The sequence below is a fragment of the Ambystoma mexicanum genome, chromosome 4q (genome assembly GCF_040938575.1).
Source record: "Ambystoma mexicanum isolate Mex_15411 chromosome 4q, UKY_AmexF1_1, whole genome shotgun sequence".
Lineage (NCBI taxonomy): Eukaryota > Metazoa > Chordata > Amphibia > Caudata > Ambystomatidae > Ambystoma > Ambystoma mexicanum.
Genome location: NC_090928.1, coordinates 1,288,666,243 through 1,288,688,395, shown reverse-complemented (window position 1 = coordinate 1,288,688,395; position 22,153 = coordinate 1,288,666,243). Strand labels below are relative to the sequence as shown.

The 22,153-nt window shown below is 48.0% G+C and overlaps 1 protein-coding gene across 1 annotated transcript in view; it reads right to left on the bottom strand.

The window, feature by feature from the left end:
* The window catches only part of PEX6 (peroxisomal biogenesis factor 6), an 846,859-nt gene that overhangs the window by 140,112 nt on the left and 684,594 nt on the right, over window positions 1–22,153 (bottom strand). Inside the window, exon 15 of the mRNA XM_069608917.1 lies at window positions 14,525–14,602. Within this exon, the coding sequence (XP_069465018.1) occupies window positions 14,525–14,602 (78 nt within the window). The remainder of the gene's footprint in view (window positions 1–14,524; window positions 14,603–22,153) is intronic.

Below are 22,153 nucleotides of genomic sequence, written 5' to 3'. Positions count from 1 at the left end.
TCGCAGGTTTATTCCAGACTTTTCTCAGGTAGTCCAACCCATTACAGCTCTCCTCAGAAAAAACAAACGTTTTGAATGGTCTACCGAGGCAGAACAAGCCTTTCAGGAGCTAAAGACTAAATTTACCTCCGCCCCGATTTTAAAACATCCCCGCCCGGAACTACCTTACATCGTCGAGACCGATGCCTCCAGCCTTGCTATGGGAGCAGTGCTTTCACAAAGAGATCCAGAAACCAACCAGTTGCACCCCGTGGCGTTTTGGTCTCGTAAATTATCAGCCCCAGAAATCAATTACACCATTACCGATAAGGAACTGTTGGCTATTAAGTCCGCCTTTAAGGCCTGGCGGCATTATCTCTTAGGAGCCCGACACACAGTCACTGTCATTACTGACCATCGTAATCTACAGTATCTTAAATCAGCCAAAGCTCAATCCTCCAGACAACTTCGCTGGGCATTATTTTTTGCCGAATTTGATTTTATAATCACCTACCGACCAGGCAATAAGAATGGTAAAGCGGATGCCCTCTCTCGAATCGGAGTAGAGGAACACATGGTTAACCCTGAGCTCGTACCTATTATTCCTGAACAAAGAATCCTGGGTTTGATCAGCATGCAATCCATTGAAGAAATTGAAACCCAGGTTAAACAACTTGTAACTCCAACGGACATACAAAAATGGCAGCTTCAGGGGGAAGACTTCACAGTAAAGAACGACTTATTATACTTCAAGGAACGACTTTATCTACCCTGTACCAGCTTACAAAATCAAGTCATCTCTTGTTATCACGACTCCTTAATGGAAGGACACCCGGGTATGGCCAAGACCTCGGAAAAGGTCAAGCGTCACTTTTGGTGGCCATCTTGGAGAAAAGACATCAGAAACTTTGTCATGTCCTGTGGAGTGTGCGCCCAGAACAAGAGTCCTAAGGAAAAACCAGCAGGCCTCTTACAACCACTTGAAATCCCACCTCATCCCTGGCATACCCTTTCCATGGACTTTATCACCGACTTACCTCCCTGTTCCGGATACAATACAATCCTGGTAATCGTAGACTTATTTTCAAAAATGGCACATTTCATCCCACTAAAGGGGTTACCGTCAGCAGCAATCCTGGCTCGAGAATTTCTTGAAAACATCGTTCGGTTGCACGGCTTTCCTTCAGTTTTAATCTCAGACAGAGGAAGTCAATTCATCTCCCACTTCTGGCGGAGTTGCTGTCGGTTAGCTCAAATTGATGTGAGGCTTTCCACCAGTCACCACCCACAAACCGATGGTCAGACCGAAAGGACCAATCAGACTTTGGAACAGTACCTACGCTGCATGCTGCAACAGACAGGAAGGACTTGGAAGGACATCCTTTGGATAGCCGAGTACGCTTACAATAACTCAGTCCACTCTGGAACCGGAAAGACCTCGTTTTTTCTTTTGTATGGTAATCATCCTCGAACCTCTAACCTGGATCCACCTCAGGATCTTGGAACACCAGCAGTTGACCACCTACATTCAACCATCACCCAAGCCTTCAAGGAAGCTACTACCGACCTTCAAAGGGCCAAGGAACAATACAAGAAAGGAGCAGATCAACATCGAAAGGAAGCCCCTCAATACCAAATAGGAGATCAAGTCTGGTTATCCACCAAATATTTACCCCTAAAGGGACCACGCACCTTTAACCCAAGATACCTGGGACCCTACTCTGTTACTGCCATAATAAATCCAGTAGCGGTCAAGTTGGATTTACCACCTCGCATGAAAATGCACCCAGTCTTCCATGTTTCACTACTAAAACCAGTTCAACCAGAAACCCGATTGACTAAATCTCCTGAACCTATCCTAGTTGACGGAGAACTCGAGTTTGAAATCAAAAATATCCTGGATTCCAAGATCTCCAAATCAAAACTACACTACCTGATTGACTGGAAAGGCTACGGCCCCCAAGAAAGATCTTGGGAACCTGCAGAACATGTACACGCACCCCGACTAATCAAGAAATTTCATCGGACATTTCCTAACAAACCAAGACCTCCGGAGAAGTCAACCTTGGGAGGGGCCTTGAAGGGGGGTGCTGTCATGATCCCTGCTTCCAAGGGGTCAGGACTTGCCCCACGACCTTGGAAGCAGGCCCATGACTCTGATCCCAGGAACCAGCCAGTCCCTATAGGGACCCTCTGGACCTTGTCCTGGCGGCAGTGGCGCCAGGCTCATGATGGTGACTGGTCCCGGCACAGGAAGCGCCGGGCTCATATTAGATAAGAGTGCTTGGTGGACAAACCTGTAGCAGACCATGCTGCTTACTTACCAGCTAACTGGTCTCCTGATCCTTCTCTGCCTGGAACTACTTTTTCTGTCTGGGTGGAGCAGGAGCCACTCCCTGGAAGCAGAACACAGGAACTCTTCTAGAAATCTGGAACTCTTTTCTTACCTGGGTGGGGCCGTGGAAGGAGACGCCTAAGCACTACAGAAGGCTATTTAAACCACACCCGATTGGTTTCACGTGCTTCGCGTTATTCTGCATCTGCAGCAGGACGCTCACCGTGTCAGCTCCAGGAAACCTCCAGCTCCTGATCCTGTGAACACGAAATAACCTGCTGGAATCCAATCTTCAGTCTTCTGCAGCTCCTGCAAAACAAAGGCACAGGTTAGGCTAAAGTAAAGGCAGCAAATCTACTTACCTAATCCAACGGCAGCATCCAAGGCGCCTTTTTCTGCCTTTCTCTTCCGGCATCCGACAACTGCAAAGAGAGAGAACATCGGTCAGTAATATTCAACTACAAGTTCTGCTTACCTGTGTTACGCCCGTTCCAACTCAGCTCGCGCTGCATTCCGGCACCTGCAAGGCAAGATACATCGGTTAGTAACGCTTAGTTACAAGACTGCTTACCCGTCGCTTTCAATCTGTTCACGCTGCACCTCAGCACCTGCAAAGACAAAAGAGACATTACGGAGCATTCTCCAGCGCTAGTGCAGTCTTTCTACTTACGTGCCATTAGAAGGATAATCTTCATCGTCACAGCATCTGAAAAGGGAAAGACATAGACTTTACAGACTTAAGACTTTTGAAAGAGAAGAGAACAATGCAAAAGGAACTTTAATACTTACAAGGCACGCTCGTGCATTAACGGCGTCTTCGCTCTCAGCAAATCCTCTGCTATCAAGAGGCAGAGCTCGCATCCAGTGAAGCAACTGGATCGAGCGCCCCTGCACAAGACGCAGGATGGAGAGCCCGGCATTTACCTATATAAGGTAAGCGCAATATCAACCCAGTTCCACGGGGAAAGAAAGGGCGAGAGGGGCTAGGAACTTTCCGAACCTTCCAAACACTTATACCTTGGTTTACCCTTGCAGACATCTCACTCTTCAGCTTAAACTGTCGGTGGGAAGGGGGCCTAGTCCGGGAGCAAAACGAACCCTGCGCCTAACACTGAAGACAGTATCCTCGCCAGATCAAGACCTGCGCCTCCGGGGGAACCAGGTGAGCGTTACAGTACTGTTATCTGGCGACCGGTTTGATATTGCGGAATTTGCAGTAGTATATTCCGAATTCTTTCCTCTGAAGGAAAAGCCAACCCCTCTTGAGTATTTAGAACAGCTCCTAGGAACTGCTTGGAAGTGCTGGGCACCAGACTTGATTTTTTCTCGTTTATGGAGAAGCCCAATTCGAAGAGGAGGTTGATAGTTCTTTGAATGTTTGTCCTGCAAATTACTGGGGTCTCCCCCGTGATGAGCCAGTCGTCCAGATAAGGGTACACTGGGATTGCCTCCCTGCGTAGGTGTGCCGCCTGTGCCACCGCCAGTACCTTGGTGAATACCCTTGGAGCCGAGGCTATTCCAAGGGCAGAACCTTGAACTGGTAGTGCTGACTGTCCACCTTGAAGCGCAGATATTTTCTGTGCGCTGGGAACATGGAAATATGAAAATAGGCATCTTTCATATCCAATGTTGCCATGTAATACCCTTTTTTAGGAGGGGAATTACCTCTTGAAGAGTAGTCATGCGAAATTTTTGGGGCTTGACATACCGGTTTACAGGACGTAAGTCCAATACTGGGCGCATTGTCAAATCTTTTTTTGGCACAAGGAAGTAAGTTGAATAAATACCCTTGTTTACCTGGTGTCCCGGGACGAGTTCTATCGCGTCCTTTGCGAGAAGATTTTCGATCTCTTCGAGTAGGATCTTCTGGTGGTCTAAGGAGTGTATTCTTTGTCGTGGAGGGTGGTTTCGGGGACGCTCTAGGAGTTCTATGCAGTATCCTGTGGACACTGTGGACAGCACCCATCTGTCTGATGTGATCCCTTCCCAAGCTTGGGTGAAGATGGAAATGCGTCCCCCTACTGGGGATGCGTGAGAAGGGACCCTGAACGGAGCGTCACTGTTTTGGTGGATGCGTACCCCCTCCTTTATTGGGACTGCCTCTACCTCTACCACGACCTCTTTTGTTACCCCTGCCATAACTCTGGGTAGACTGCTGGTTACTGTTCCATGTAGTATCCTGGCCTTGGGAATAGTTTGAGCCTCTTTGGGAGTTTTGTCTGCGAGGCCGACGAAAATTGCCATTCCCTCTCTGGTTAGGGGGTTTGTTGGTTAGTTGCCCTAGGGACTGGAGTGTCTCGTACTCGTCCTTGGCATTCTTCAGCGCGTCTTCGACTGCCTTTCCAAAGAATAGATCCGGCTCCACCGGCTTATCAATCAATGATGCTTGGGTCTCAGCCTTGAAACCAGACTGCCGTAGCCAAGCATGCCTCTTGATGACCGCGCTTTCAGCAATTAATCTGCCGGCGTTATCCGTGGCATCAAAGGTTGATTTTAAAATGCAACCTGATACGGCTCTCCCCTCTGCCGAAACTCATGCCAATTGGCTTTTTAAGGGTTCTGGGGCGGAGTCTATGAGAGCCGCGACTTCTTCCCACTGGTGGCAGTTGTAACTAGCCAGCAGGGTGGTGGAGTTGGCAATCCTTGCCTGGTAGGCGGAAGTGGAGGCTACTTTCCTGCCCAAGCCATAAATCTTCTTGCTCTCCTTGTCGGGGGGAGCTTCGGATGATGACAAGGGTGTTCCCGCCCTCTTACGGGTGTTTGTAACAACCAGGGAGTCCGGTTTGAGATGTCCCCTTATGTACAGCGGGTCAGAATGGGCTGCCCTGAAAAGCTTTTCAATTCTGGGGTTTACTGCCCTAGTGAGATTGGGGTTAACAAGGGAAGGGTCTTATCCTCCTTTGTATTGGGATGGCCTGAGAAACAGGTCTCTTTTCTCCCACCAATTCCTCTGCAAAGTCCCTCTCTTCCTGAGCACCTTGGATGTCAATGTGGAAGTGCTGTGCCGCTCTGGACAGGACCTCATTCAGGAGAGGCTGGTTGTCGACAGGGGAGTCGGTAACCGCGGGCTCTTTCTCTACCGGGGAATCTACGCTGTATGTATCTGGGTCGTCGTCCTCCTCCTCCTCCTCCTCTTGGTCCTCATCATCCCCATAATAGCCTGTTCCAGTTTGTTCTTCGAAAATGCCCACGTCTGGATCCTCACCAAAGGATGGATCTTCCTGATATTGAGAATAGGGCTGTATATAGAAGGGGTCTGAAGACTGAGTTGGTGCTTCAGGCCGGGACTTCCTACTTCGGGGTATTGGATCCTTCGAGCCTGAGGGAGTTGACCCTTCTGGGGTATAAGAGAGAAAGTGTTCCGGGTTCTTGGCGTAGAAATCTGCCAATGATGACATCCTTGACATTACTCTGTCTATGTCATCACTGGACCATTCCCTTGAACTGGGAATAACTCTTTCCTGGAGTGCTTTCCCTGTTTTATCCTGACTAGACCTACTGGTTTGAACAGGGATCTTAGGGACAACAGACTGAGATTTGTCCTGACTAGAACTTCTGGCCTGAACAGGGGCCTTAGGGACAAGAGACTGAGACTTGTCCATCTGTTTAGGTGGAGAAGAATGTAGTTTAGGAGTGGAAGTAGGCTGGGACTGCTTACTTCGTTGTTTTCCCCCCTCCCCGCAGGTGGAAGAGTGTTTCCCCGATTTTTGGGCCCTATCAGAGCTTTTTTGGTGCCTGGCGGGGAAATTCGGGGGTAGAGTCCCTGTCTCTAGAGAGTGTAAGGGATTTGGTAGCAGCCTTCGCGCTGCCTGCAGACGCCGACTCCTTGAGTGCGGCCTGGGGGGGGGGGTAGAGGTCGGTGTCGTCCTCCGATGACCGAACCTCAGTCACTAAGGGGAGCGAGGCACTCTTAGCAACAGTGGAGGGTTGCCTGGTGTCATGCGGCGATCTCGAACGCGAACGCCCAGAGGACACTGACTCGGTGGACCGTTCTCTTCGTGCCTCTTTCCAAGAACTCGATGTGCGCATCGAGTCTCGGTTGGATTTTTGTTTGCTGGAAGTGGTGTGGGTAGCGCTCGTGTCGCCGAGGGTCTTCCCCATAGCTGCCCTGCCGGACAACCTTCCGAGGTCGGGGACTTGCGCTTGGCTGTCCATCGACGCCACATTGCCCTCGCCGTCCGAAAGTACGGCGTCGCTGCCATCGCTGAAGGCACCCTCCGCGGCCATAGCCTCTTGTCGCCTGGCGTGGTGGGCCCAACGCTTTGTCGAACGTTCCTTAAGGGTCTTCGGTTTAAACCGACTGCACGCTCTGCAATTCGCCTCGGGGTGGTCCCTCGGCAAGCAGAGGTTACACGTGGCGTGTCCGTCAACCCAAGGATACTTGCGGTTGCACTTGGGGCAAAATTGAAAAGGGGTACCCTCCATACGCACCCTGTGGCAGCGGGCTGGGAGTGTAGGAATATAAGTAATGTACCTATATTAATCAGAGTGTAGGACATGTGCCACCCCCCACTCTCCCTACTTGCAGGGCCGAGTCCAGAGGACTTCCGAGGCCCGGGCCGAGGTCAGAGGCCTTCCGAGGCTCAAATCCGTCGCTGTAGTCCGACGGTTGAATTTTCTCCGATCCGGCGTCGAGCGTCGATGTTCGGAGACTCGATGTAACGCTCACCTGATTTCCACGGAGGCGCTGGGCTGGACTGAGCTGTCGCCGTGTCTTCTAGTGTGACTCGTAGATCTCGGCCTTCTCCTAGGGCTGGTCCCCTTCTCACGATGTACCGGACGTGTAGAGTGAGGTGTCTGCAGACGGAAGAACAAGGATTTAGGAACTGGATTGACTGAACTTCTCCTTCCTCAGTCCTCTTATTCGAACCAAGGGCGTGGCTTGCTCACCTTAGATATATTAAGGCCAGGCTCTCCATCCTGCGTCTTTGCAGGGGGCGCAAGTACCAGTTACTTCACTGGTTCACTGACAATCCTCTTGATTGCAGAGGTTGATGCTGGAAGATACCGCCGTTTACCGCACGAGCGGTTTCTTGATAGTTATTGGAGCACCCTTAATTTAGTCCCTTGCTCAGTCTCAGGGTGTCAAGATTGAAATTGTAGAGGAATGATGCGGCGAGCAGGTGAGTAGGAAAGATGACCGGTTGCTGTCACCCTTTCTAATGTCTCTCTTTGTCCTGCAGGTTTAGGTGCAATGGACGCTGATGAATAAGTGCCCAGGATCGTGCAAGCGCGTATGTACGAAGAAGATGAAGCGCGGTGCACGTAAGTAAAATGACTGCTGTTTGTTTCAAAAGCATGCCTTAATGTCTCTTTTGTCCTTGCAGATCGTGGATGCAGAGAGCGTTGCTAGATGGATGCCGGCGAACGTGCGAGCGCGTAAGTAGAAAGTTTATGGTTGGTTTAGAATGCGCCTTAAAATGTCTCCCTTTGTTTTGCAGATGCCGGCATTCAGCGCTTCTTGAAGTTCAGAACGTGCGGAGCGCAGATAAGCAATTCAAGAATGCAATGCTTAATCAAGTCCTTTTCTTTGCAGATGTCGATGGGGAGCCGAAGAAAGCGGCGGAAGGCTTTGGAAGATGCCGCCGTATTTGGTAAGTAAGAGCGCTGCTCTCGAATTGAATTCTGCTAACCTGTTGTTTTGTCTTGGCAGGTGCAGCTGAGGATTGGATCTCTTGCAGGTAAGGAATTCGTTTTCACAGGAACTGGAGCTGAAGAATCTCAGGAAGACTGGAGCTGACACGGTGAGCGTCCTGCTGCAGATGCAGAATAACGCGAAGCACGTTTCATCAATCGTGTGTTGTTTAAATAGCCTTCTGTAGTGCTTAGGCGTCTTCTTCCACAGCCTCGCCCAGGTAAGAAAAGAGTTCCTGTGTTCTGATTCCAGGGAGTGGCTCCTGCCCCACCCAGACAGGAAAAGTAGTTCCAGGCAGAGAAGGATCAGAAGACCATCGAGCTGGTAAGTAAGCAGCATGGTCTGCTGCAGGTAGGTCCACCCAAGCACTCTTAAGCATTATGAGCCCGGCGCTTCCAGCGCCGGGACCGGTCATCTTTATGAGCCTGGTGCCACTGGCGCCAGGACAAGGTCCAAAAGGTCCCGATAGGGACTGGCTGGTACCCAGGATCAAGGTTATGGGCCTGCTTCCAAGGATGCGAGGCAAGTCCTGACCTCTTGGAAGCAGAGATCATGACACTCGACGTATAGGTGGAATAAACGGGGGAATATATAACAATATTTGCAAAATCTGACTAAGTCAGGGAACTCCGCTCAGTGCTTCCGACCAGCATGGCGGAAAAAAAAACAATCTGAGGGTCCTAGACGCGCGAGGGATCATGGGTACAGTCGACGTCACACTAGGGATAGTATTACTGGCACGCCCTGTGTCGACGCCCATTTTCGAGTTTCGAAAAACAAACTAATACTCCGCAGCTTCCACTAGATTTCGGCCTATGCACAGCATGTGATCTAAGCAGATTCCACAAGCCTCAGAGATATATATATATATATAGTTCATTATACCCTATACAAGGCTCCCCTGCCAAAGTCTAAGCCGACATACCTGATTTTTTCCATAAGATTACATTGTCAACACGAAATCACCAGGATAGGTAAGTACTTCAGCTTCCTCAACCGCCGGAGGAGATTGTGGACGTAATTGCTTCACTCCCCAAGGGTAAAGCCCCTGGCCCGGATGGCCTCCACCACACTAGCCCCAATCCTTCTACCGGTGTCGGAGGAATCCCTGTAATGCCATATACTCCTGAGTCTCTCAGGGAAGCGTTAATCACAGTGCTATCGAAACCTGGCAAACCGAAAAACGAATGCGGCTCATACAGACCTCTTTCTCTAATAAACTGTGATACTAAAATATTTGCTAAAACACTGGCTAATCGACTCCTCCCCCTGGTCCCTAAACTGGTTCACCACGACCAGTCAGGTTTCATACCCGGGAGGTCCACCGCACTCAGTATCGGGCGACTAACATTATGGCCAGACTGGATCCCACTGCTCAAGCTGTAGCGGTCACTATTGATGCCCAAAAGGCCTTTGATATGGTCGCTTGGGACTACATATTCCTAGCTCTAGAAACTATGGGAATAGGCGCTGACATGAGACAAGACATCAAACTACTATACACTAGCCCGGTAGCTCGAGTTAGGGTCAACTCGCACACATCCTCCCAATTCCAGTTAGAGAGAGGCACTTGGCAGGGCTGTCCCTTCTCCTCTATTCTCTTCGCCTTGGCCATCGAACCTATGGCAGAATACATTAAGTTACATCATGGGCATCGGGACATCCATCTGACAGACCGACCCGATATCATATCCCTAAACGCGGACAATGTCATGCTCTTCATCAATGACCCTTAGCACATCACCCCGGTCATACACGATATAGAACGTATCGGTGAACTATCAGGCTTCACTATCAACGCTTCAAAAGCCGAAATATTCCCCCTTACTGACAGCACCCCCAAATTGCCAGGGTCAGCTCTGCCTACACTGGATCCAAGACAAGATAACATATTTGGGAATGATAATCTCGAGATCCAAGGGAACACTGGTTACTGACTAAAATCCAATCCTAAAATTGACCCAGTCTACCACAAAATTGTATATATTGTACATGCCTCACCTATGCTTCAACTGCAAGTCTTAACTACCTCTGTCTGTATATATTGTACATTACTTTACTACTGTATTACTGCAAATTCTATATACATTGTGCCTTGTAACCTGTCCTAAGTGCCCTTTTACTCCAGGGTCTGGAGCGCTATATAAATAAAATAAACCAACAAAACAAACAAACACTACGGAGGGACAACTACGACACATTGGGTGCATACTACTCCGAAACTAAAATTAATAAATGGAAGGCTTTCCCTCTGTCTGCCGCTGCCAAATTGTCACTAACTAAGATAATACTTCCCAAAATGTTATATATATATTTGCTAATGTCCGATTTGGCCTGGGAAGGGCTTTTTCTCCCAATTGCACGGACAATGGGCTCAGTTCCTTTGGTATGCCTGTGCAGTCCGTAAAAAGTGGGTTGACATGACATTCGCCTATGAGAAGGGGGCATGTCGGCGCCAAACTTAGAGCTGTACTGGATCGCAGCTCAAGCACAATTCGTGTCATACACTCTCCCCCTCCTCACACTAAGCTCGAGGCCCTCACAGCAGGGAACTTTCACCTGAGAACTCTGGTATTCAACAGGCATTACAGAGCTAATTGCACATTCAACCCGGTCAGGTCCACACTGTGGGCATGGCAAATGATATTCACCCTTACAGGTACCTCAGCACCATACTACAGATGGCTCCCACTTTGGAAATTCCCTGAGATAACTACAACATGGGACAAAGCAATAATGACAAAATGGTGTGCACTTGGGTACAGGTTCCTTGCAGACCTCTTCCCTGGGGGCACATTCATGACTACAGACACACAGACCTCTACACAGAGACACAAGTGGTGAACGTTTGCAGCTATACAGATTAAAGGGCAGAGGTAGCAGCCAGATGGGCTACCTACCCTAACGAACCCTCCGAAACCCCAATTGTGGTATACATCGCTAACTCTGTGAACTGCAGACACATAATGTCATCACTCTATAAGAAGGTGCTAGACTCGATCCCCCACCCAAACATCCAATATACGTGCAACCGGGTCAAGAGAGCTGCACCGGTACCTGACAGAGGAGCAGTGGTCTCAGATATGTGCACACACCAAAGCTGTTTCTATGAACTTCAGGTTTAAATGTATCCAATTCAAGATCCTGAACAGGCTCTATTACACACCTGTTAGACTTGCCAAAATCTCCAACTCACAAACTAGCATTTGCCCTAGATGCTCGGCAGCTGGTGCTGACCACCTACACATGCTGTGGAGCTGCCCTGCGTTGCAGAATTACTGGACTAAGGTTATAGACATTGTGGCAGTGGTAACCGGAGTTCAACTGGAATACGGACCCATGGGCCCGCTGTTTGGCATATGGCCATAAATACGTAACATACGTAAATACGTAACAGAGTCCCCCCGTGCATTTGCTGGTATGGCCTGTATGAGTACCAAAAGATCCATCCTGCTGCATTGGAAGGATAAACTCCCACCTAGCATGCAAGAGTGGATGAACACTTTTAATGGAGTGAATGGCGCCGTAAAAGGTGCCGGCGCCGTTCACTCTGTACCGCCGCATTACGAGTTCCCCTCGTGGGACACGTTAAGCACACCTGGAAAACCAGGCGTGCTTGCCGGGTCCCGCGAGGGGAAGAGGGAGCAAACAACGGGCCATCTCGTAATGGCCCGTTGTTTGCTCCCTCTCCCATTCCCATTCAGCCCTATGGGGGCTGAAATGGGAATGGGGAAGGACCGTGTCGGGTCCTTGGAGGGAGGAATTACCGGGCCTTCCGAACTTGGAATGGCCCGGTAGGTCCTCATTCCGAGGACCCGGACCCCGACACGATTTCGGCGGCAGCCATGCCGCCAATAGCGGCATGGTTGCCGCCGAACTCGTAATGAGGGCCTATGTGTTACTACTGACTTCTGCAATTGTATTCACTCTCCCCCTCTTGCTTCTCCACTCTTGACTGCTAACTCTCTGTTCTCTCCTCCTTTCCCTTCTCCCTTTTCCTATCTCCTCCCCTTACTTTCTTCTATGCACTTACTCTATCAGAATTGTCCCTGGACCTATTATGATAGCAACCTCGTCTTTCTCCTCCTCCCTCCCCTTGCTGGTTTTTTCCTCCCCAACCCCCCTCCAGCACTATCTGAAATGTCGTCAGGCCTAATATGATAGTCGCTTGTTTTGTTCCTCCTCTACCTTTCTGCACCCCTCTCCCTCACCTCTTGTTTTTTTTCCGGCTCTACCAGAAATGTCGTCAGGCCTAGTACGGTAGTCGCCTGTCTGTTTCCATTTCCTTCCCACTCTCCCCCTCCGTTCCTTATCTATGTTTTATCTCTTGCACTATCTGAAATGTCGTCAGGCCGAGTACGATAGTTAATTTCACATCCTTACTGTTCATGGCCTGTAAGAATGTCATTGTTTTTTCCCTTGTTCCCTCCCTTGCCTTGAAGCGCTTTGAAACACATTGTGTATAGGCGCTATATAAATAAACGATCATATCATATCACAGGAGTTTGAGTGCGAGTATGGGGCCGCTCTCCCGGCAGATCAAGGCCAGGCAATATTTGGCTAGGCTTTCGTGCATTCCTGAACACTGCAAACCATATTGAGTGACAGCGCTGACTAAATGGCGGCTCCCATCCCTCGGCCCTATACGGTTGTGCATGTTATTGACTCTCTGTATTTCATGTTCAGTTGCTCTGTTTATTCACTCCTTACTGTATATTATGGAAATTTGAATGTATCATAATTCTATCATATGATACGATTGCCATGCCGGATACTGTTTGCTTTCTGTCAGAAATAAATAAAGGTTTTTTTTAAAAAAGGAAACCTCTGTTGTCAAGGAAGTCCTATGGAAAGAATGGACTGTTGTTATGTGCCAATGGTTATCGGTTGCGTGACCTGTGATGGGTGGACCGTGTGGTCTGACAACTGTGCCTAGACCAAGGAACCCTTCCTTGGAGTAAACCAAGAGAAATCAAGAGGCTGAGGCTGGTCGGCCTACATTGTTCAAGTGACGGAAAGAAAAGGCAAACTAAATAAGTGACGAGACTGTGAATTTGAAGACTACAGAACTGTGTCGAACTTGGGGAAGGAAACCCTGAGACCATTTGTGGAACTGTGTTGTACTTGGGGAAGGGAACCCCAAGACCCTTTTGTTGAAACTGTCTTGAACCTGGGGAAGGGAGCCAAGAGCAAGCCAGGAGCTGGAAGAAGCTCCCAACTTTCATTTTAACCCTGTTACTTTGGTTGCTGACATCCCTACACATTGTTTAACTTTAGTTGTGAGGGCATGTTTAGGTTTTGGACGCAGACAGACTTTTAAGTTGAACTTACAGACTCAGACTTTCCTCAGTTTATTTAGGTAGGGAAATCCCACCCCAGCATAGGGCAAGTTAGGCCTCACACCAGCCTGACATTTAAGTTAATAAATACTTTTTATCTGAACTTTGAATCTGTTGTCTGTGTCTTGCTTCATGATGCCCTCACGCATCTCTGCTGGAGAACACATGGACATGGGAAGAGACACTCTTCTGGGAAGAAAGCATGGCCAAGTTGAGTGGGAGCATCTGCCAGGAATAACATGCACAAGAGAGAAAACTGAGCAAATGAAGGGTTGGGTGAACTATCTTCCCAGAAAGATACTTTGCTGCTGTGGAGCGGGGGGAATAGAAACATCTGTGGAGAAAACACTGTTCCAGTGTGCATGGGTGAGCTGTGCCACATGCAGCATAGAAGGTATGGATGGGAGAGGGCAGTGAGTATACAATCTGCAAGTAGAACAACTGGCCAGTATCAGCAGGAGGCCAAGAAAAAGCAAGAGTGGAGTTCCACAGAGTCCATGTTTGTTTGTTTGTTTGTTTATTTGGTATAGCGCAGAACCAAACCCGAAGGGGTAGCTGGGCGCAAACAGTACAAGATTACTTAAGAACTTAGTTACAGGAGAAATACAATTTATGCAGTTCGCAGTTAAATCAAGAAAAGTGCAGTTTATACAGTTCACGTTAGATCAACGGTAAGTATAGAAGGAAAGCAGAAGGAAAAGAAGAAAAAATGCGGAACTACGGTTCAGTCTAGTTGATCGGATGTCATTCAGCTGGTTGCAGACGTCTAGTGTCTATGTGGGAGGGGAAGGTCAAGCTAAGTGTCATTGGCATGGATCCAAGTGAGGACTTTTCGCCTGAAACTAGAGTAAGGTTGGTCCATTCTGAGATCCAACGGGAGTTTGTTCCAAGTTTGCGCAGCTATGATTGGGAAACTAGAGCCGCCGGCTGTACTCTTTTTGTATCTAGGCATCACTAAGGTGAAGGCGTTGGTCAGTCTAGTGGGACGGTTTGAGGTTCTCCTGTGGATTCTATTGGCCAGATAAGGGGGGGGGCAATGTTGTTAAGACATTTGGATGTGAGGGAGAGTATTTTGAGGGTGATCCTGTCTTTGATTTTTAGCCAATGGATATTTTTCCTAAAGGTGGAGATGTGGGCTCTGTTAGGAATATTTAAAGCTACTCTGATAGCGTTATTTTGGAGAAACACTTATTATGTTAAGTGCAGAATGAAGTTTTGATTACAAGAAGCACTCACTTTCTAGTGATGGCCTTAAGCACTCGCAGCTGGGATTCACGGTCCTCGTTCACACCCACGTACAGCAGCTTGTCAAACCTTAAATAAGAAACACAGGTTACCCGAACAGGCAAGACCCCAGAAGAAAGAACATTTAGAAGCACAACTCTAATCTTCTTCTGGTATCATACTGACGGAGCATATGAAGTTTGTCTTGTAGTAAGTGCACCTTCCCAACATCATAAACATGAATACACTAGGTGCATAGTTTACTCCTAACACCACAGTGAAGATGTTCACCTATAAACCAATCAAGCCTATAAACTAATTCTCCTGGCACACCAAATAACTAAACACCATGAAACGATGCGTGAGATAACTGGAGAATAAAGGGGTCTCGACTAGACCACAAATGCTCTAGAAGTTGATCATAAAATAATCTTCTCCTAACTCTCTGCACAAAGGACCCCACCAGTTTGATGATATTAGATTTCTTTTCAGTACAGACATACATGTGAACCTCTGGCAGTACAAAAGGTGAGGGCGTATGCGAGTTCTATGTAGTGGAAATTGATGTTCTTTGCAGGCTGTTTAAGGATTCTGATTGGTTTAAGTTGACCCTCACAAGTTTAGGATTCAGTGATTCAGCCTAGTGGAATAGTTTACCTACGCTAAAGAGTGTTAGGGCGGGAGGTAATTAAGTCCAATGGAATGCCTTTCCTGCATGTGGGAAGGGGCAGAGTTGGTGTGAGTCATCTAGTGTGCATACTTAGTTCAGTGTTGAGCTAATGCTGTTTTTTCTAGTTTTCCAAGGGCCCATGAAAGATCTACTGAGATGAGAAGTGTGCAGTGCACTGCATTACAGACATGAGAATGTCACTGAAGGGGTCAGAGAAGAACAAGTGACCTACCCCTGGTAACATTTTTTCGACCGGATGTTCCTTCCACGTATTCCTCATCGTTCGATATCTTCCCTTCCGGCTTCCAGTAGAGGGTGCTGTGCGTCGACGCAATCGCCACGATGTCTCTCGAGGGCTTCCAGCTCAGGTTCAACATCATTGTAGGTGTATATATAGCATGCGCAGCACCCATTGGCTTCAGTTCTGTTTTTATGCCTTCTTCTTGCAGAAATACTGGCACCAGCCAGTATCAATGTAATGCCTCGGAATTCTACAGTGAGGTAGGCTGCAAGGGGCGACGAGGAATACGTGGGAGGAACATGCAGTCGAAAGAACGTTATCAGGGGTAAATGACTTGTTCTTCGAATGGATTGTGTCCTCCCACGTATTCCTCATCTTTAAGCAATGTTATGTTTTGGAGGGAGTAAGAAATTTCAGATTTAAGATGGTCATGGACTGAATGTAGGACTGCTTTCCCAAATCATCCTTCCTGTCCTGAGGATGAATCCAGACAGCAATATTTTGCAAACGTGTGAATGGAAGACCATGTGGCTGCCGCACAAATATCATGTATCGGCACCCCTTGTTGTAAAGCAGAAGACATGGCCATGCCCCTTGTCGATTCTGCCCCAAGACCTTCTGGGGGAACTTTCAGCCAATCTGCAGCATTCCGTAATGTCCAAAATGATCATCTAGACAAAGTTTGTTTTGTGACTGCCAGTCCCAACATTTGACCTGTGTACTCAACAAAAGTTGGTCATCTTGACAAAAGCCAAGTGCTCGTCTTGGATCAAGCCTATGTAGCCTCTCCTCATCCTTACTAGGATCGAAGACGAATAAAATGATAGCAAAACAATTTTTCGGGGACATATGAAAGTCTGATACAACTTTCATAAGGAAAGTTGGCTGACTTCAAGAACTACGCTGTCCTTAAAGAAGGTAGTATATGTAGGCTTACTAGAGAAGGACTGTAGCTGGCTCACCCTGCAGGCTGATTTTCATGCAACTATTAGGATGGTTTTTAAGAACAACAATCTTATTGGACATGAATGGAGTGGCTCAAAAGAAGCACACAAGGAATTTTAGTACAATATCGAGGTCCCAAATTGGAACTTGAAAAGAAGATGGAGGGAACATGTTAGTGTGCCCCTTCAGAAATTATATCACTAACGGCATCTTGAAGAATGATACCTCATTCGACGAGCGAGTGAAGATTAAAAGATCTGCCAAGTATCCTTTAATGGTCCCAATCCGGACCCAGATTTGTGAAATGTAACAAAAAAGACAACACCATAGGTGTATTGCAAAGAAAAGTGTCCACATTCTGCACCAGCTGCAGAATTTATTCCAACAGCAGTGATACAAGGATTTTGTTGTTGGCCTTCTGGCCGAAAGCAAAATCTCTAATTTCATACCCAAGGTCCCAATCTTTATATCCCAACGGCTCAGAAACCATGCGTGAAGGTTGAGTTTCTTGACCTCTGGATGGAGAACCCGACCCTCCTCTCGCAAGAGAAGGTCTTCACTTTGTGGAAGACGCATTGGCAGATGGACATGTCCAGAAGGTCTGGGTACCACATCCTCCTGGCCCAATCTGGGGCAATTAGGATCATGGATTTCCTGAACTTTCCCAAGCTCCTGATCACGTGAGGAATGAGGGGGACTGGAGGAAACACACACAGGAGTGGGAACTCCCAGTCCACTACGAACGCGTCCCCTAGAGCTCCTCTTGGGGGAAAATTCCTGGATCAGAATAGTTTGCACTTATGGTTGACACTGGCCCCAAACAAATCCACTTCAGGGGTTCCCCAAAGGGTGAAGATCTCTTGAAGGACATCCTGAGCTAGTTCCCACTCGTGGCAGGCTGTGCTCTGCCTGCTCAGAGCATCCGCTGCCGTGTTCGCCTCTCTGGTTAGATGAACTGTTGATATGGAGATTCCTTCTTGAAGTCCCAGAACCAGAGCTGCATTGCCTCTCTGCACAGTGGTAGTGACCCTACACCTCCTCCCTTGTTGGGATTGTCAAAGGTTTAGTTTGTCCCAAACAGTCCACAAAAAGGCAGATCAATAGTTCTCTCATCCAGTGCACAGTATGCACCTCTCTCAGGCTTCCCTCATCCAGTTGAACACTTCAAGGTAACACAATTCTATTTCACCTATGTTCTCCTCCTCAAGTTTCCCTTGCCTGTTTCAATACTCTCTTAACTTCACACAGTTCTCTGGTTGGATTTATTTATTTTTACATTTATAAAGCGCACAAGCGGCCCTCGGGCATCGATGTGCTGTTACATGAAGGCTTACTTAGTTACATGAAACAGAAGGAAGAACATCTTGACAAGACCGCCTTTCTGTGGTTCGTGGTTACAGGGAACCTATTATCAGACAGGTGGTGGTAATCGTGGCATTGTTACAATGGGGGGGGGAGGGGGGGCTCTATGGTCCAAAAGTTATTACATGAAACAGAGGGAACAACAACTTGACAAGACAGTCTGTCTGTGGTTCTTGGTTACAGGGAACCTAATACCAGACAGATGGTGGTAAACCTGACATTGTTAAAATGGGGGCGAGCTCTAGGGTTCAACAGTTACAGGGGAACCGGACAGTGTTGATACCTTCTAGGAACAGATGTTAGGGTGAACCTAGGGGTGTGGTGTGGACTAGTTAAAGAGTCTCGTTTTTGAGTGCTTTGCGGAAGGCGAGGTGGGAAGTCTCATTCCTTAGTGTATTAGGGAGGGAATTCCACTGTTTTGGCGCTAGGAATTGGAAGCTGGAGCTGCCCGCTTTAGCCCTTTTGCAGGTAGGGATGTATAGCTGGTTTGAGAAGGGTGAGCATTTGGGTCTGGAGGAAGTGGATCGGACTACTTTTTCTGAGAGATAAGGGGGGGCTGTGCATGTGAGGTATTTATGCGTTATGGCTAGTGTCCTGAAAATGATGCGTTCTTTGACGTGGAGCCAGTGTGCATCGCACTTAGCTTGGGAGATATGCTCCCTCTTGGGGATATTTAGTGCAGCGCTGAGGGCATTATTTTGAATGATTTGTAGTCCGTTGAGATTTTTAACTGATGTGCCAGCCAAGAGAGCGTTGCAGTAGTCTGGGTTTGCCCCAATGGTGGCTCTGGCTATTGCTAGACAATTCTGAGTTGACAGGTAGGCTTTAACTGCATTGATCAGTTTCGTAGTGAATGAAGCCGAGGAGGCAATGGCGCCGGCCTGGCGTGTCACAGAGAAGTGGAGTGCATATATGTTGGCAGGGGTGGACTGGGCTATAGGGAACTCTGAAGATTTCCCGGTGGGCCTCTGCACCCTGGGCCTCTTTTGTGTGGTAGTTCCAAATTGTCTCATAGGAAAAGCATTGGGCTTGCTGAAAATGTGTCATATGAGGCACATTTGACCATTATTTCCAGGGCCTCTTTTGCTCCCCAGTAATTATTTCCATTTCCAGGGCCTCTTTTAGTTCCCAGTCCACCCCTGTTGGGGTGTAGTGGGACCCTCTTTTTTGTTATAGGGGGGCCTATGTCATGAGGGTGGGCTTAACAGGTAACAATGTATTACAATAGATCACCAGAATTTAATTTCACAAAAAGATTCTTTATTTTCAAGTATTACATAATAAAACCTACAGGAGGAAGTTTACATCTCTAGACACGTAGTAACAAATTTGTGCTACAAGAGTTTTTTGTGCCCACAATGGTTCATCATATATTTACAAACATGTCTTGTTACTTAAGATGTGGCTCAGACACTGTGAGAGGATTAGTATTGTGTGACTTAGAGTATAGCAATAATGTCCATACACCCATCTATTGTAATACATGTACAGATTAAATACTAATATCTGTTAAATGTGTGGTGATTAACCCCTGTAAGTGTCTAAAGGGAGGGGTAGCCTTAGTCCTTATACATATATTCTATATAGAGAGAGTGGAGTCAAGGTACACCCCCAATGTCTTTACTGTAGGCGAGACAGTGATTTGCGTGTTGTCTATGGTAAAGGCACTGTATTGTTTATCAAGTTTGATCAGCATTCCTTGGGGCCGTCCAGGATGATTTTGGTTTTGTCCCTGTTGTTGCAGAGCCCGTTGGCTTCCATCTAGGCTTGGATGGTGGCATATGTCTTATGCAGTGTCTCAGCATGTTTTTTGTATGAGCCAGAGATTGGGAGGAGGACCTGTGCGTCATCTGCATAGTTTTTGTATGCTATGCCGAGAGCATCCAGCTTGTCGAAGAGGGGTTTGGTAAATATATTGTATAGGGTGGGTAAGGTGCAGGAACCCTGTGGGAATCCACAGTGAATGGTGGTGGGTGCCGCACAGGCCTGATCGGAGAAAACCTTCATGACTCTCCCTTCCAGGAAGGAGGTAATCCAGATTGCGGCTTCAGGGGTGAATTGGACCGAGTTTGTGAGATGACTGCATAAGGTCTTATGGTCCACAAGACCAAAGACTGCGGATAAATCCAAAAGGAGGAGAGGAGCTGGCTTGCCTTCGTCCATAATTTTAGATAGTTGGTTCTTTAGATCCATTAGGCCAGATTCAGTTCTGTAGCCTGGGCGGAAACCGGATTGCTTCTGTATTTGGGTGTATGCTGCTTTGTCAAGAATTTTTTGCAGGAAAAGAACAGTGGTGATGGGCCGGTAGTAGTTAAGTGAGGACGGGTCTAGCAATGGTTTTCTCAAGAGGGGGCGTACCCAAGCCTCTTGAAGGCATGGTATGACAATGCCGGATTTGAATGATGCATTTATGAATTCTGTAAAGAATGGTGCTAGGGTGTCTGCACAGTCTTTGATGATATTGGCAGGACAGATATCACCTTTGCAGTTGGAAGGTTTTATGTGTTTGAGGAGGGCTAGTTCTTCAGTTTCTGAGACCTCTCTGAATGAGAGGAGTGCCTTCTCCTGGGTGTTGGTGTTTTTAGTGGGCGGGTCAGACCTGGACAAGGCATTATGGTGGGCATGAGATTTGCTCTGCAGTAGGTCTATGTTATTGAGCATGGCTGTTAGAATGCTTGAGCACCAGGATTAATCATTCACAAGGTCTTGGGTGGTGGAAGCAGGGGTGGCAAGCTCCCTGAATATGGCAAACATTTCTTTGGAGTCAGATTTGGCATTCGTAATTCTCGTGTTGTAGGAGGAGGATTTGGGTAGGATAATAGCTTTTTTGTATTGGGTAGACCATTTTTTGTATTCATCTTTAGTGGAGTCTTGTGGGTTAGTTTGCCACTTGGTAAGTGCGATGCTCTTGAGGGTGCGTAATTCCTGAAGTTCTGATGTGCACCAGGAGTTGGCGTGCTTCGTTGCTTTGGCTTTTTTTCTTTCTAGAGGAGCTATGGAGTCGATTATATAATTCTGCCAAGACCAGGGGGTCGTTGGAGAAAGGAGGCTTGAGGGCTGGAACCTGCAGAAGAGGTAGAAGCGTGTCTTGGGGTAATTTATGGGCACTCCTGGCTAGGGTTGGTGGTGAAGGATTGTTTGGATTAGTGGCTTTGGTGGTGGTCGGGATGGAGAAGTGAATCAGGTGGTGGTCGGTCCAGGGGATGGGGTGTTGGAGCTGATGTCGGCGGTGCAATTGTGGTCTGCCACCCAGTCTAGAGTGCGTCCTTTAGAGTGAGTGGGGTTAGTGACTCGCTGCAGAAATCCCAGGTCCTGCAGTGCCTTTGCAAGTGATTTGGCTTGCTTGTCTTTGGGGTCATTAAGGCCCACGTTTAGTTCTCCCAGAAGGAGGGATTTGGTAGTGGTTTTCAAGTTTTCCCCTCGGAAATGAAGTAGGTTTTCCTGAAAGTCTAGCAACGGGCCTGGGGGTCGGTAGATAATGTGGATGGCAATGGTGCATTTAGGGGAGAGGGAGAATGTAACGGTTATAGAGTCTGAGTTGCCTCCCAGTGGAGAGTTTGTCTGAGGGACAAGGATTCCTTGAGTATGAACGCTACTCCCCCCCAACCCCCTTTCATGAGTAGTCTGTCCTGCCGGAGTATGGTGTAGCCTGGTGGGGGGGCTAGTGAGATAGCCGGTCCTGCTGCTTCGTGAAGCAATGATTCTGTTATGGCAAGGACGACTAGGTCAAGGTTAGTAAGGAGGTCACGGATCTCTGTAGCGTGGGCTAGGAGTGAACATGCGTTTATGAGGGCACATTGGAGTGGAGTGGGAGGAGTGCTTGGATTAGTTGTGAGTGTACCTAGGGATGACTTGGGATGAGCGATGTAGGAAGCCAGCGGCGTAGCAGGGAGCTACGTGGTTAGTGGGGTGTGGTGAATGTGTGTGTGATTTAGGATTCAAGGGGGCTGAGGTGTGAGATGAGCGCGCCCCCAGCAGTTGGTTTCTGTGCCGTATTGACCTCAGGCACACTTGGTATAGGTGACGCTCAGTTCGACAACTCAGCATAGTGAGTCTACGGTCTAGGTAGTTCAGGTGGGTACATCTAGGGAGTAGGGTTTCTGACTGGATTGTGTGTGGAGGCTGAAGGAGGGTAGGAAGGAGGAAGGGGGCATGGCATCTGATTTAGGGAGTCTCAGGGGCATGTCTTGCATGTTGGAGCGGGGAGCGCTGGAGCTAAGTGGCATAGAACTGGGAATAGGGGTGGGCATGAATGGCTGCATTTAGTAATACTTTCAAGGAGGCTAGAGTGTGCAAGCTGAAAGTGGGAACACAGTATCAATGTGCATAAATCAGGCAGTGGAACAATATCAAGGTGCAAAATCAGTCAGTGGCATAATATCAGGGTGCAAATTCAGGCAGTGGCACAATATCAGGGTGCAAA